Raw genomic sequence first — 12,238 nt, 5'->3', positions numbered from 1 at the left:
AGCTCTCTGATTAACATCGCCTCCAGCGTCGCGCTTACTCTTCTCACTCACATACGATGATTGAGTACTAGTACTTGCAGCAGTAGCAGCAGTAGTAGTGCTAGTATTCTGATTTGTGCTTGGTACCTGCATCACGATGGAGGACGGCTTTGATTCATTTTCTGGTTCCTGGGATCTTTTCGGCTGGCTCCTGGAACTGTGATGAGTCTGATGACCAGGGACGTCTACTTAGGTAACTTTAGCACCAGCAGCTGCTGGCTCCGGTGGCTGCTGAATCTTGATCCTGGTTGTTCCAAGATTGATATTGCCTAGAGAGAGAGATGAAAGTTTAATGATGTTTGCCACCAAAATCATCGATTTCTCGCACAGAGATTTCTTCTTGCGACTAGTACTACTGCCCTTGTGTTTCATAGCTTCCCAAATTTGAGCAAACAAGCAACCAGTGAACTAGGGTTTAGGAGCTGTATGAATATATCTCATTGCATTTATAAAGGAGCTGTATGAAATCGATCGGGAAAAAGATGAGAAAAATAAATTAAAGAACTAAAAAGGAAGCAAATTAAGTCAAATTGTTCAGTTCTGTGGGGTTCCTGAAGAAACCAACTAGACGATGATCAAACTAGTAAGGACTTCACTACTATGCGAAACTTCAATTTTTATTATTTACTGTTTGGCAAATATTCCCATGTGTTTTGTGTTGTAACTTGTAAGGATCTAAAATTCCCGTTTTTTTTTTTTTTTAAGAGTTTTAATGAACACTTATAGTATTATTCATTTTTAACGAAAATGATATTTTTACTCTAAAAAGTCACTTCTGGTACTATTCACTTACAACATATTTTTGTCATTTGATTAAGACTCAAGGTTTTCAAATCATTTTCATTAATTTTTTTTCTTTGTTTTTATATATAATTGTTTTCGTGTAATGAGATGGGAGTGGATACCAACTTTATCTCCATTTTGAATGTACTTGGCAAAAGATGAAAATGAGAATTAGATTCTAACCTTATATATGAGTATGCTCGAGCTGTCTTAGTCTTTAAGAAATAATATTGAGAATGATCAGGAATTCGTGTAAGACAGACATGTGAAATATGGTTATCAGAGCAAACTTTATTTTAGGGACAAGATTCGTCTCCAACAAATGTTTAGCTTCAACTGGCTTTGATACCACGTGTTGTAGTCAATGAGTTACTTAATTATCAGTAGGAGTACGTAATTAGTCTGCGTTTGGTCATTGCTCTTGCAAGACACGTAAAGTAAACAGATTATAGAAACTTTAGGAGCAAGATTCGTCCCCAATGATTTTATCCACATTTTCAAAGCAATTGGTTTCCCTCATTTGGTTCCTCTCACGCCACGAACACGAACACTAACATCTTTTTGGTTCCTCGAAAAGGACTCTTAAGAACCAGCTGCTTGTTCTACTGTTCACTTCACAACACTCAAATCTTTCTACTCTACACTTTGGGTGTGCTCACATTTCGTGACACCATTTTTGATACAAGTTTTTGTAAGGCCATCTCTAACCGATGGCTGACTAGATGGCTCGTTTTAGTCTTCTGGCCCTCCAAGATTTTCCAAGATATTAATATTTTAATGAACAGTACAGGACCATATTTGCCTCCGTCTCCAACCGAGGGCCAGAGGGCCAAAAGGCTCATTTTAGCCCTGTTACAAAAAACCGTCTCCAACCGAGGGTCATAGGGCCAAACATAATTTATTATTTAAATTTAAAAATTACAACAACTTAAATTTAAAAACTACAACTACAATTTAAAAACGACAAATTAAATTTAAAAACTACAAATTAAATTTGAAAACAACATTAACTTAAATTTAATATCTATAATCAACATCATCTTCATCATCCGTCATTGTAGGAGTATAGTCAGAGGTAAACAACTGTCGTCGGCTCATAATTTATTTATTTTTCTATCAAAATAGGCCATATTCTTATCATCCATCTCTTCTTGTATTTGTTTGGCCCGTTCTTCATGCCTACATTTCCTTTCTTCTGCCTCAAGGGCATTTTGCTCCGCCAATAATCGCAATGAGGCCGCCACTTCATATTGAGCGGCGTAATCATCATTTGCCTTGCCATTTTCCTTCAACCTTCGCACCTTGTTTCGTCCCATAGCCCTAGGTATGGAACCTTCACCCGAAGACAGATTTTCTACCCTTGTTTGTTGAATGGTTGGAGATTCATCTTCATTCATATTTGCAGTTGAGGATGTAGTTCCGAACACTGGCGTAGGAGCTCTCTGTGGTGGATCTTCAAATAACACCCACCATTTACAAATTTCCCAACAACTGTGAAACTGAAAGGGTTTCGAGCTGCTCTCCATATACAATTCCTCCGCTTGGCGTACCTAGAAAAAAATTAAAGGAAATTAATTTATGAAATTAAATGTAATATAATTAAATATTTAAAATAAATTGTGAAAACACTTACTTCGTCGTAGTAATTAGCGCCGCTTTCATGTCTACTTGCGGCTGCTAACAATGCTTGATGCCATTTGTTCAAACTTGGCTGAAGATGTTTCTTCCATCTTGAAGAACAACTCTCGTGATTTCGAATATTCACTAGAGTGGTGCCTTCATAGAACTCTAAGTATTTTTTGGACACACGAGGCCAAACACCATCATTTGTTTGACAATTCCCCCTCACACTATCTTCTGACACCCATCTATAAGCCTTGCAAAGAGCTTCATCTTCTTTTCGGGTCCAAGCCCTACCTTTCATTGCTGACGAGGCCATTTGAAAATTATTGAAAAAATTGAAGGATAGATTTTTGAAAGAGGAAGGAAAATATGAGAATTGAAATGGTGTAGGAATGGTGAAAATTTTGTGAGGAATGGTGAATGAATGGTTTGGGTATTTATATGAAAAAAAATAAAATTTTTGAGAATTAAAAAAAAAACAAGAAAGGCCCCAACAACCTTAAAAAAAATAAAAAAAAATTTGAAACCAACGGTAAATGGCGCCAGCTAGCCATTGGATTCAAAATTTTGAATAAGAAATCTTGCCAGTTATAACCGACAGGATTATGCGGTTTCTGGCCAGCCCCGGGCTGGCTGGCTGTTTGCAGTCAGCCTTCCAGCCCTCTAGCCCTCTCCGATCCCTTGGGGCCTTCCTAGATTCCAGAGCCCTCTGGCTTAGCCCTTGGTTGGAGACAGTTTCGGGCTATTTTCGGCCCTCTGGACCCTTCAGTTGGAGAGAGCCTAAGATTTACTTTGTTATGTATTTCAAATGATCTGAATCATTCATGTTTGGAGGCAAATTGTCTGTCCTCCTATTTGGATGCCCTTCCCATCCTCTCCTATTTGTGCGGTTATGGTTAAGCCACGTCAACATTTTATATTCTTATTGTTTTTTGTCTTATTATCTCTATAAAAAATTAATATAAAAATGTTGACGTGGCTTAACCGTGACCGCACAAAATATGAGGGGATGAGAAGGGCACCCAAACAGAAGGGCAAACAATCTGCCTCCTTCATTTTTTAGGCGTTATGACATCACTTTTTTTATCTTCTTTTGTGCTCCATCCGTTTTCCTTTCTCTTTTCTTTTTCAAGCATGGACTGAAGCTGCTAGGAGAGTTGGTGTCCCTTCCAGTTTTATTGGGAATCCTCAACGGCTCGATGGAGAAATTTTTTAATGTGACGGTTTATACTACTAACACATTATGCTATTAGTTGATGTGTTATTAATGGATCCAGGGTATAGTATTAACTATGCATTATGTTTGTGTTATGTAGATCTTGGACCTTGTGCAGAGTAGGCTTGTAATTTGTGTTTGGATTGGGCTTTAAGTTTGAGTTGTGGATTTGTGCTCTATCTTCGTTAGTTCTATAAGCTCATTCAAATCCAATATTATCTTTGATTCAATGAATGTTCCGTTAACAACACATGATCATTCATTCTTGTAGGAAAGTAAATTGAGTAGGGTAGTCTAACCACGTTACTGACCTTGCCAGTGGCCACCCTTACAAAAGCATGACTCTCGTGTTAGAGCTGCCCTAAACAAACAGCGTTATCCAAATTTTATCACTTGCATAAAATGATTGTCTAAGGTACTTATCGAATTAATTGGATTCGTATTTTTACATTTATCAAATCAAATATGTCATGTATTAGACTACTGAATGAGAAAGTGAAAAAGAGTTTTAGGCGTTTTGTGCCAATAAAACAAGAATACGTTCACAAAATTTATACATTCATTTATTTCATTAGCACTAAACATCATTGGTGTAGTGTATTTGTCACATAAGTCATTCTCACACCAAAAAAGCGTGGTACAAGTGGGGGCTTCTTTTTTCTCTACCGTTTGGTTGAGGGTTATTTTAAGGGAACTTTAACGAAAAGCACCTGATACTGTTCACTTTAACGAAAAACCACATTTTTACACTAAAAAGTCAATCCTGGTAATATTCAATTTACCCTTTATTTTGTCCTTATCATTAAAACTCAAAGTTTTCAAGCCCTTTTCATTAGTTTTCCTTTATTATCCAATTATTTTTTGTGAAGCCTTGAGATACCAAAGTTATCTTGTGACTTTCTAATATTAAAGATTTAGAAGAGTGTTTTATCAGGAAAAAAAAAAAAGCAAAACAAAAAGAGCGTGGTACAAAACGACACCGTAGCATAGCCCCCAAAAAATGCCCAGATAACAGGTGGCAGTCAAAGCACAAGGTTTGTTTGCCCTCTCACTTCTTGTGATCTCTTTTGTGTGGTCATGGTGAAACCACGTCAATATTTTATATTATTTTTTTATAGAAATAATAGGATAAAAATAAATAATAATATAAAATGTTGACTTAGATTAACCGTGATCCTTAAACAGAAGGACACGGAAGGACACCGAAACTGGGAGGCTTGTCTGCAGTCAAAACTCCAAAATCAAAATGGTGGTCCCTGTCAAGTGTCAAGACTGAAGAACCACTGTCAAATCAAATGGAATTCCATTCCCATCTGCCCCAACCCCCACCGTCGCCATCACCATCGACGCCGCATCCACAGTCCCAAATCCCACCACCTACAAATCATCCGAAAACCCCCAATACCAATCGCAATTTCGAACAACCATGAAGGCCATTTTGGTCATGGTCTCCCTCTTGCTCGTCAACTCCTTCCTCCCCTGCTACTCCCTCGAAGACGACGTCGCATGCCTCGAGGGAGTGAAGTCCTCGCTCACTGACCCAGAAGGGCGGCTGGGCCAATGGGACCTCGCCAACAGGTCGGTGGCCTCTATCTGCAAGCTGGTCGGCGTTTCCTGCTGGAATGAGAAGGAGAATCGCCTCATCAGCCTCCAGCTCCCGTCGATGGAGCTCGTCGGAATGCTCCCGGAGTCTCTCAAGTTCTGCCACAGCCTCCAGAGTTTAGACCTGTCCGGTAACGCTCTCTCCGGTTCGATTCCTCCTCAAATCTGCAACTGGCTTCCTTACCTCGTAACACTGGATCTCTCCGGCAACGCTCTCTCCGGTTCCATCCCGCCGGAGATCGTCAATTGTAAGTTCCTCAACACTCTAATTTTGAACGATAATCGCCTCTCCGGTTCTTTGCCCTACGAGCTCGGCCGGCTTGATAGGCTGAAGAAATTGTCCGTCGCTAATAACGACTTAACTGGTACGATTCCGCCGGATTTGTCGAAATTCGAGAAGGATGATTTCGATGGGAACGGTGGTCTTTGTGGGAAGCCTCTGGGGTTGAAATGTGGTGGATTGAGCAGCAAAAGCCTCGGCATTATAATCGCCGCCGGTGCTGTTGGTGCTGCCGGGTCTCTGATTTTGGGATTGGGCATTTGGTGGTGGTTTTTCGTCAGGGCGGGTCGGAAAAAGCGAAGCTTTGGTGATGGTGTTGGCGGTGGTGAAAAGAGTGAGGGTGGCTGGGTTGGGTTATTGAAGTCTCACCAGGCTATTCAGGTGTCCCTGTTTCAAAAACCCATTGTGAAAGTCCGGTTGGCGGATTTGTTGGCCGCCACCAACAGTTTCGACTCCCAAAACATTGTCATTTCTACGAGGACCGGTGTTTCTTACAAGGCTGTGCTACCTGATGGGTCGGCAATGGCGATTAAGCGGCTCAATGCGTGTAAGCTTGGTGAGAAACAGTTTAGGTCGGAGATGAATAGGTTGGGGCAGCTCAGGCATCCGAATTTGGTGCCTTTGTTGGGGTTTTGTGTTGTGGAGGAAGAGAAGCTTTTGGTGTATAAGCACATGTACAATGGCACGTTACACTCTCAGTTGCATGGAAGTGGTAATGTGAATAGCCAGTATGGTTTTTTGGATTGGCCGACTCGGCTAAGGATTGGTGTAGGTGCGGCCAGAGGGCTTGCCTGGCTTCACCATGCATGTCAGCCGCCTTATATGCATCAGAACATTAGCTCGAATGTGATTCTTCTTGACTATGATTTTGAAGCTCGCATAACGGATTTTGGGCTGGCAAAGCTGGTGGCTTCTCGTGATTCCAATGACAGTTCGTTCGTAAATGGGGATTTGGGAGAGTTTGGTTATGTGGCTCCTGAGTACTCGAGCACAATGGTGGCATCGTTGAAGGGGGATGTGTATGGATTTGGGGTGGTTCTTTTGGAATTGGTGACTGGACAGAAGCCGCTTGAAATCAGTAATGTAGTGGAAGGATTCAAGGGGAACTTGGTGGATTGGGTGAATCATTTATCAAACACTGGTCGAAGTATGGATGCCATTGACAATGTCTTAACCGGGAAAGGTCACGATGATGAGATTTTGCAGTTTATGAGGATTGCTTGTACTTGTATTGTTTCTAGGCCAAAGGATAGGCCTTCCATGTACCAGGTTTGCGAGTCATTGAAGAGTTTTGCTGAGAAACACGGCTTCTCCAAACAGTATGATGAATTTCCGTTAGTGTATGGCAAACCTGTTCCTGAATCCTGATTTTAAAAGAATACGCACGCAGGGAGAGTTCCAAAAGCGCAAGATAATGCAGCATTTCAGTATGTCTTCATTGTATGCGGACGAAGGGCATGTTCTGTAATTGGTATGGTTTCCAGTAGGGCAGGATTTGGCTGTTGTAACGCTCACCCGTTGAATCATTCTGTATCATAAAGAAACATTATGCATTGTAATGTTTAGGTAATCCACAAAATCTCTGTTTTCGTGTCTTGAAAATGCTAGCTCAGAATCTTGGAAGTTTCCCTTGCCAGAAAATGCTTGAAATGAACTTCTTAAATTGTGCAAATGAAGTCAACGAAGAGAAATCGGATTTCATATATAATCCGCAAGCACACCTATATGCGGATTTTTTTATAGATTTGTTAACGCATTCAACGAAGAGAAGTTGTCAGTGCTTGGATTTGAGGTACGTATATATCTTCCGATACTAAGTTTTGGTACCTTCCTTTTGCTTGTTTATATCCGATATTAAAAATGAGCTCGGTTATTGTGATAGTATGCTTGATCAAATAAGTTAATCGAAGGGTATCAAGAACGGAAACAAAGAACTGTGGCTTGTATCCTGGAAATGCTACATGTTAATGTATGGTGCTGGAACAGGCGATCATGCTGTTCTTGTTGCTCATCGGCGGTTCGTTAATATACTTGAGAAGAAAGCAGACTGCTTCCACTGCTGGATTGTTGAATTCAGAGCAACTCCAGGTTTTATCAGTGCCATTTCGGAAGCTCATTCGAGCAGCATCCAACCGTACCGTTTACTGCCTCCAATTTCACACCCTGGATAGTTTTTCTGGCGTTAAAAAGAACCCTTTTTAGTAGTCTCTGTTTGTTATGCAATATTTCTCATACAGCGTATTATTCTTTGGTTAAGAATGTAGAAAAATCTGACATTACCATACAGTCGAATGCAATTTATTTTTTCGGGTCATTACAATCGAATACAGCAAACGAACGGCTCAAGAAAAGGTAGGAAGGCAGTGTAAGGAGTTACATGCAGAGACGCTTCAACTTAGCAAAAGCGTCATCCCCTACACTTACTGCTTACAACTAATGAGGACATGGAAGACCATCATTGTTTAAAACAAAAACCAGCGAAGATGAAGGCCTTGACCCAAACAACATCACACAGCTCCGCAGAATCACGCGACGTAAGAGCATCCGCCGCCATATTGGCTGATCTTGGGACCCAAGACCAGCGACAATTCTGAAAGGCTTTCCCCAAGAGCTTCACCCTTTCTAAAATAGGAAAAGCCTCCCAACTGCCATTCTCCATAGAATTTGAGAGGCAAGAAATCGCCTCGGAAAGTAAGGTTCATTGGGTAAAACGTAAACTTGCGTAACACGGAAAGTAAGGTTTCGACGTTGAGGTTGCAAAGTTACAGAACAAGATATACCATGTTATTGACGTTTCCTCCGAAAAATATACAAAACAAGAGCCACAGGCCATTGGTGACTATTGTCAGTTCTCCTAATGAGTTTCTTCGGAAAATCAACAAAGCAGCAGCAGCAGCAGGGGAAAAAAAAAACACCAAACAAAAGAATCATGTTGACCATAACCCTCAACTTGAACAACACAACTCCTTTTAACGACACATCTACAGTAAACGCGGCAGAAAACATGGATTACAAACAGCCCGTAAGATATTGAAATTACAAAAAATAATCGGGAGTCTTGCGTGTGTTGTCCGGCTCAATTTGACGAGGGGCTGGGTCGAACTGCAGAAAATTCTGGTCCATGTTCTCGCCAATTTCCAAAATTGCGGCCATGTTCCCACACCGATAGCAATAGTTTGGAGCGCTGAAAACGGTCACCACATTCTTTTCCTGAAAGACAAAGTTATGATGAAAGTTAAAAATACAGCTAAAACTGACGCAAAATGAGGAAAAGAGAACTATTTCCAATCGGGTTCACGCACCTGGCACCAATTGTATCCTTCCATGACAAGCTGATGAGCTCTTGAAATCAGACTCAGTCCATTGGTATGGTTAAACTGAGCAGCTATATCCTGCCCGAATGTATAGCCAGCACCCCGCGGAGATATTCCCCACCCACAGCGGTCATCTGGATCAGACCACAAGAGATCACACATTGGTCCTTCATGTGGAACCTGCTCAGGCAGAAACATGTTATGATGTGAAAATGACCACAACAGGCTTGTAAGATGCAAAGCCATGCACACGTATTTGTAATTAAATTGAAACATAAAATGCGTATATACCTCCTGTATACGGTCCAAAGCTCGGATATTGTCCAATGTGTCCAAAGATGGTGAAAGACCCCCATGCAAACAGAAGACCTATAAGATATACCAGAAGCTGTCAAAAAACTAATGCAACCAACATGTCTTGAAGAAGTTCATCAAACTGCCAGCAAAATAAGTAACTTAACCTGACTCTCAATGAGGGCTGTCAGGGGAAGATAATCAAATAAATCGGTAAAGAACTTCCAGACATTGGCATTCCCATACTTTCTCAAGCATTCGTCATAAAAACCATACCTGGAAAAAGGGAAATAAGTGAGACAAATATGAGTAAAACATAGAATCCAACCAAGAAAGAAACTAATCTTTCTGTCAATCAACAAAAACTTGTCAACATTAATGGAATTTAACTGTTTTTAACTCTCAGTTTTTAGCCATGCGGCCACACCAAGTAATTTGTTAATACCCGTAGCTCAAGTCGCAGCCATATAAAGTACCATGGAAGGATTAGACATATCAATATTTTACACAATATTACCATAAGACGGGAGCCTCTTATTGACGGGGACATGGGTAGGAGCCTTAAAGGGATGTACTCTATATATTCTGCTGGCAGTAGGACACCCTCTATAACAGAGAAGTATCTTCTACCCACCACACATAACCCGACTGTTATTTCTGGAGTGAGGACAGTCCCACAAGAGCATACTATCTAACAATGAAAGCAGGTGTCTACACTGTTTTAAAAGAAATCTAAGTATCTTAATATGCCAAGGAAAAAGAAGAAAAGGAAAAAGCTTAATACTAGCACGGCATTTCCAAGCATTATCTACATTACTCTTTTGTGTAAACTTGCAAGCCAACCAACAAAACCAAATACATAAAAGGGATAGCTGCTAGCATTCATACAAAAATCTAGATACAGCTCCACATGCTTTGATTGGTATAACAAAACTTAGTCAGACTAAGTGCGACAGACATGAAATACAATAAGCACTCTTACACTTGAGTAATTTGCCGGCTTTCGTGATTTCCTCTGAGGATTGTAATTCTATCTCTATAACGGACTTTCAGAGCGACCAGAAGCGTGACAGTCTCCACAGAATAGTACCCACGATCTGCAATTCAGTGGGCCAAGATGTTAAGAAAACATCGGTACAGAAGTTCATAAAATTCCAAACTATCTTCTAAAACAATGCCAACCCATCAATTAAGCTAAACAAGACAATATAACGCAAAGCCCAGCACAATAATTTTTTTCCCATTTACGGAAAATTAATCTTGACAATCCAACAGATCTTAGACAGGTACGAACATAATACAAGCAATAGAAACCCAGCCAACCAATGCCCGTAATAACAATTATAGTAAGGCTGATCAAGGCCACAACATAATATCAGATAAAATTCAATTTTTTTCATTAATCCAAGAAAAAAAGGGGATTATAGCATGTGATTTCAAATACAGAAACTGGATTGTTCGCAACTCAATTTCCATAAATACATAAATAGAAATCAAATCCAGAGCCTCATTCATTTCCATAAATAAATTATAAATAAAAAAGTAATCTCAAAAACGGTAGATAAATCAAAACCCAAAGGAAATTAGGGGAAAAAAGCAAGAAAGCAGAAAAGTAAACAGAAAGAAAAAAGAAACTGACCTACATAATCACCCATAAAAAGGTAATTAGTATCGGGAGCGTTCCCTCCTATCCTAAAAAGCTCAATGAGGTCGTAGAACTGGCCGTGTATATCTCCGCACACCGTGACGGGGCACTTCACCGGCTGCACGTTCCACTCCTCCACCAGGATCGCCCTCGCCTGCTCGCACAGCGTCTTCACCTCCGCCTCCGGCAACGTCTTGCACTCCATCAGATGCTCGATCTGACGGTCCAGATCCGAATGAGACGGCATCGCTTCGCTTCACCACCGCCCTCAGATCCGATCGCCGATTCCGATTCCGATTCCTCCTAGATCCAATAAAAAACCGATGCGCGCGAACTCAGCGGCGACGGAACAATCTCGCAGCGGGGAGCGAAACTAGTCGTCTTGGAGGAGATCGGTCGAGCTTCGACCTCTCTTCTATCATTCCTCGCACTGTGTTTGTTTTATTTGTTTCAGCAAAAAAAAATTAAAAAGGTCAAAAAAATCTGGAAATTATCGAAAAAATGTATTTATTTATAAATGTGGGAAAAGAAAAGACGAGGGAAATGAAATGCGAGGAGGAGGAGGGACGGTTAAGAAGGAGACTCTCTCTCTCTCTCTCTCTCTCTCTCTCTCTCTCCAAATGAAATGCAAATGCAAATGAAAACGCAGATTTTAGATTTTTTATTTTCTCCTTTTTGTTTCGTCAATATTGTAAGGAAGAAAACATTTTCTCTCACCGGTGGCTCCGCCGAGTCAACATCAGTTACATCACTAATGACCGACACGTGTCGACTCCAGCTGCTACTTTTGGACTGTTTAACCTGCTGAGCTCTGCCCGTACCCACCGTTCGATTTTTCTTTCTTTTTCTCTCCTTTAACCTTTTCAGGATATGTTTTCAAAAATTGCGCAATGGTACGTGGGCTTTTTAGTTTCGTGCAATTACCACTTTAATTATAAAAATTTACAATCTATCACCAAATTTTTTGGTTTCGTGTAATTACCTCTTTCAAAATTTTTGTATTGTGGCACTCAAATTTCACGGCGGTCCTTTTTCAAGAGCATTCTCATCACTTACGATTTGCTATTTTTTTTTTAACAAATGATGAGTGGGTTAAATCTCACAATAGGTTATCAATAATGTGATTCGAATTCACCTTTGAAGAGAATCGAACTTAAGATCTCTTACTTACAAATAAAGAGAAATACCACTAAACCATAATACTAAATAGCTACGATTTGCTACTTTGACACCCAATTTTTTTGTTTGATCGGGCCTCGGGTGTCCCCCATCCTAGGGGACATTTGACACCCAAACTTCACGACTACCTTTCTTCAAGGACACTTTTTTTCATTTACTTCGAGTAAGGTACTTGAAATTTGTCATATAACGATACAATAATCTTATTGTCGTCGAAAATTATATTTTACATAATCTTATTGTCGTCGAAAATTATACTTTAC

At 40.3% G+C, this 12,238-nt stretch overlaps 2 protein-coding genes across 2 annotated transcripts; one reads left to right on the top strand and one right to left on the bottom strand.

Annotated features, from left to right (window-relative positions):
* Positions 1–4,913: 4,913 nt before the first annotated feature.
* Positions 4,914–7,145, top strand: LOC103451900 (probable inactive receptor kinase At1g27190). Its single transcript, XM_029091973.2, has one exon. The coding sequence runs from the start codon at positions 5,088–5,090 to the stop codon at positions 6,909–6,911; it is 1,824 nt and encodes a 607-aa protein (XP_028947806.1). The 5' UTR covers positions 4,914–5,087; the 3' UTR covers positions 6,912–7,145.
* A 1,160-nt stretch (positions 7,146–8,305) lies between these two features.
* Positions 8,306–11,501, bottom strand: LOC103451899 (serine/threonine-protein phosphatase PP2A catalytic subunit). Its single transcript, XM_008391339.2, has 6 exons — positions 10,791–11,501; positions 10,134–10,248; positions 9,319–9,427; positions 9,149–9,226; positions 8,846–9,037; positions 8,306–8,753 (listed from the first exon to the last, which is right to left on the bottom strand). The coding sequence occupies exons 1-6, from the start codon at positions 11,041–11,043 to the stop codon at positions 8,580–8,582; spliced, it is 921 nt and encodes a 306-aa protein (XP_008389561.1). The 5' UTR covers positions 11,044–11,501; the 3' UTR covers positions 8,306–8,579.
* Positions 11,502–12,238: the final 737 nt, after the last annotated feature.

The sequence above is a fragment of the Malus domestica genome, chromosome 13 (assembly GCF_042453785.1).
Source record: "Malus domestica chromosome 13, GDT2T_hap1".
Taxonomy (NCBI): Eukaryota; Viridiplantae; Streptophyta; class Magnoliopsida; order Rosales; family Rosaceae; genus Malus; species Malus domestica.
The sequence above is the reverse complement of the archived record's forward strand: the minus strand, read 5'-3'. Positions and strand labels throughout refer to the sequence as shown.

Bases quoted from the DNA above. Each gene is read 5' to 3' on its own strand.
- LOC103451899 (XM_008391339.2), bottom strand. From the start codon at position 11,043: ATGCCGTCTCATTCGGATCTGGACCGTCAGATCGAGCATCTGATGGAG. The intron at 9,428-10,133 runs GTAAGAGTGCTT...CCCTTTTTCCAG, and splicing joins AGCCGGCAAATTACTCAAGT to GTATGGTTTTTATGACGAAT. The intron at 8,754-8,845 runs GTGCGTGAACCC...TTTGTCTTTCAG, and splicing joins AAGGATACAATTGGTGCCAG to GAAAAGAATGTGGTGACCGT.
- LOC103451900 (XM_029091973.2), top strand. From the start codon at position 5,088: ATGAAGGCCATTTTGGTCATGGTCTCCCTCTTGCTCGTCAACTCCTTC.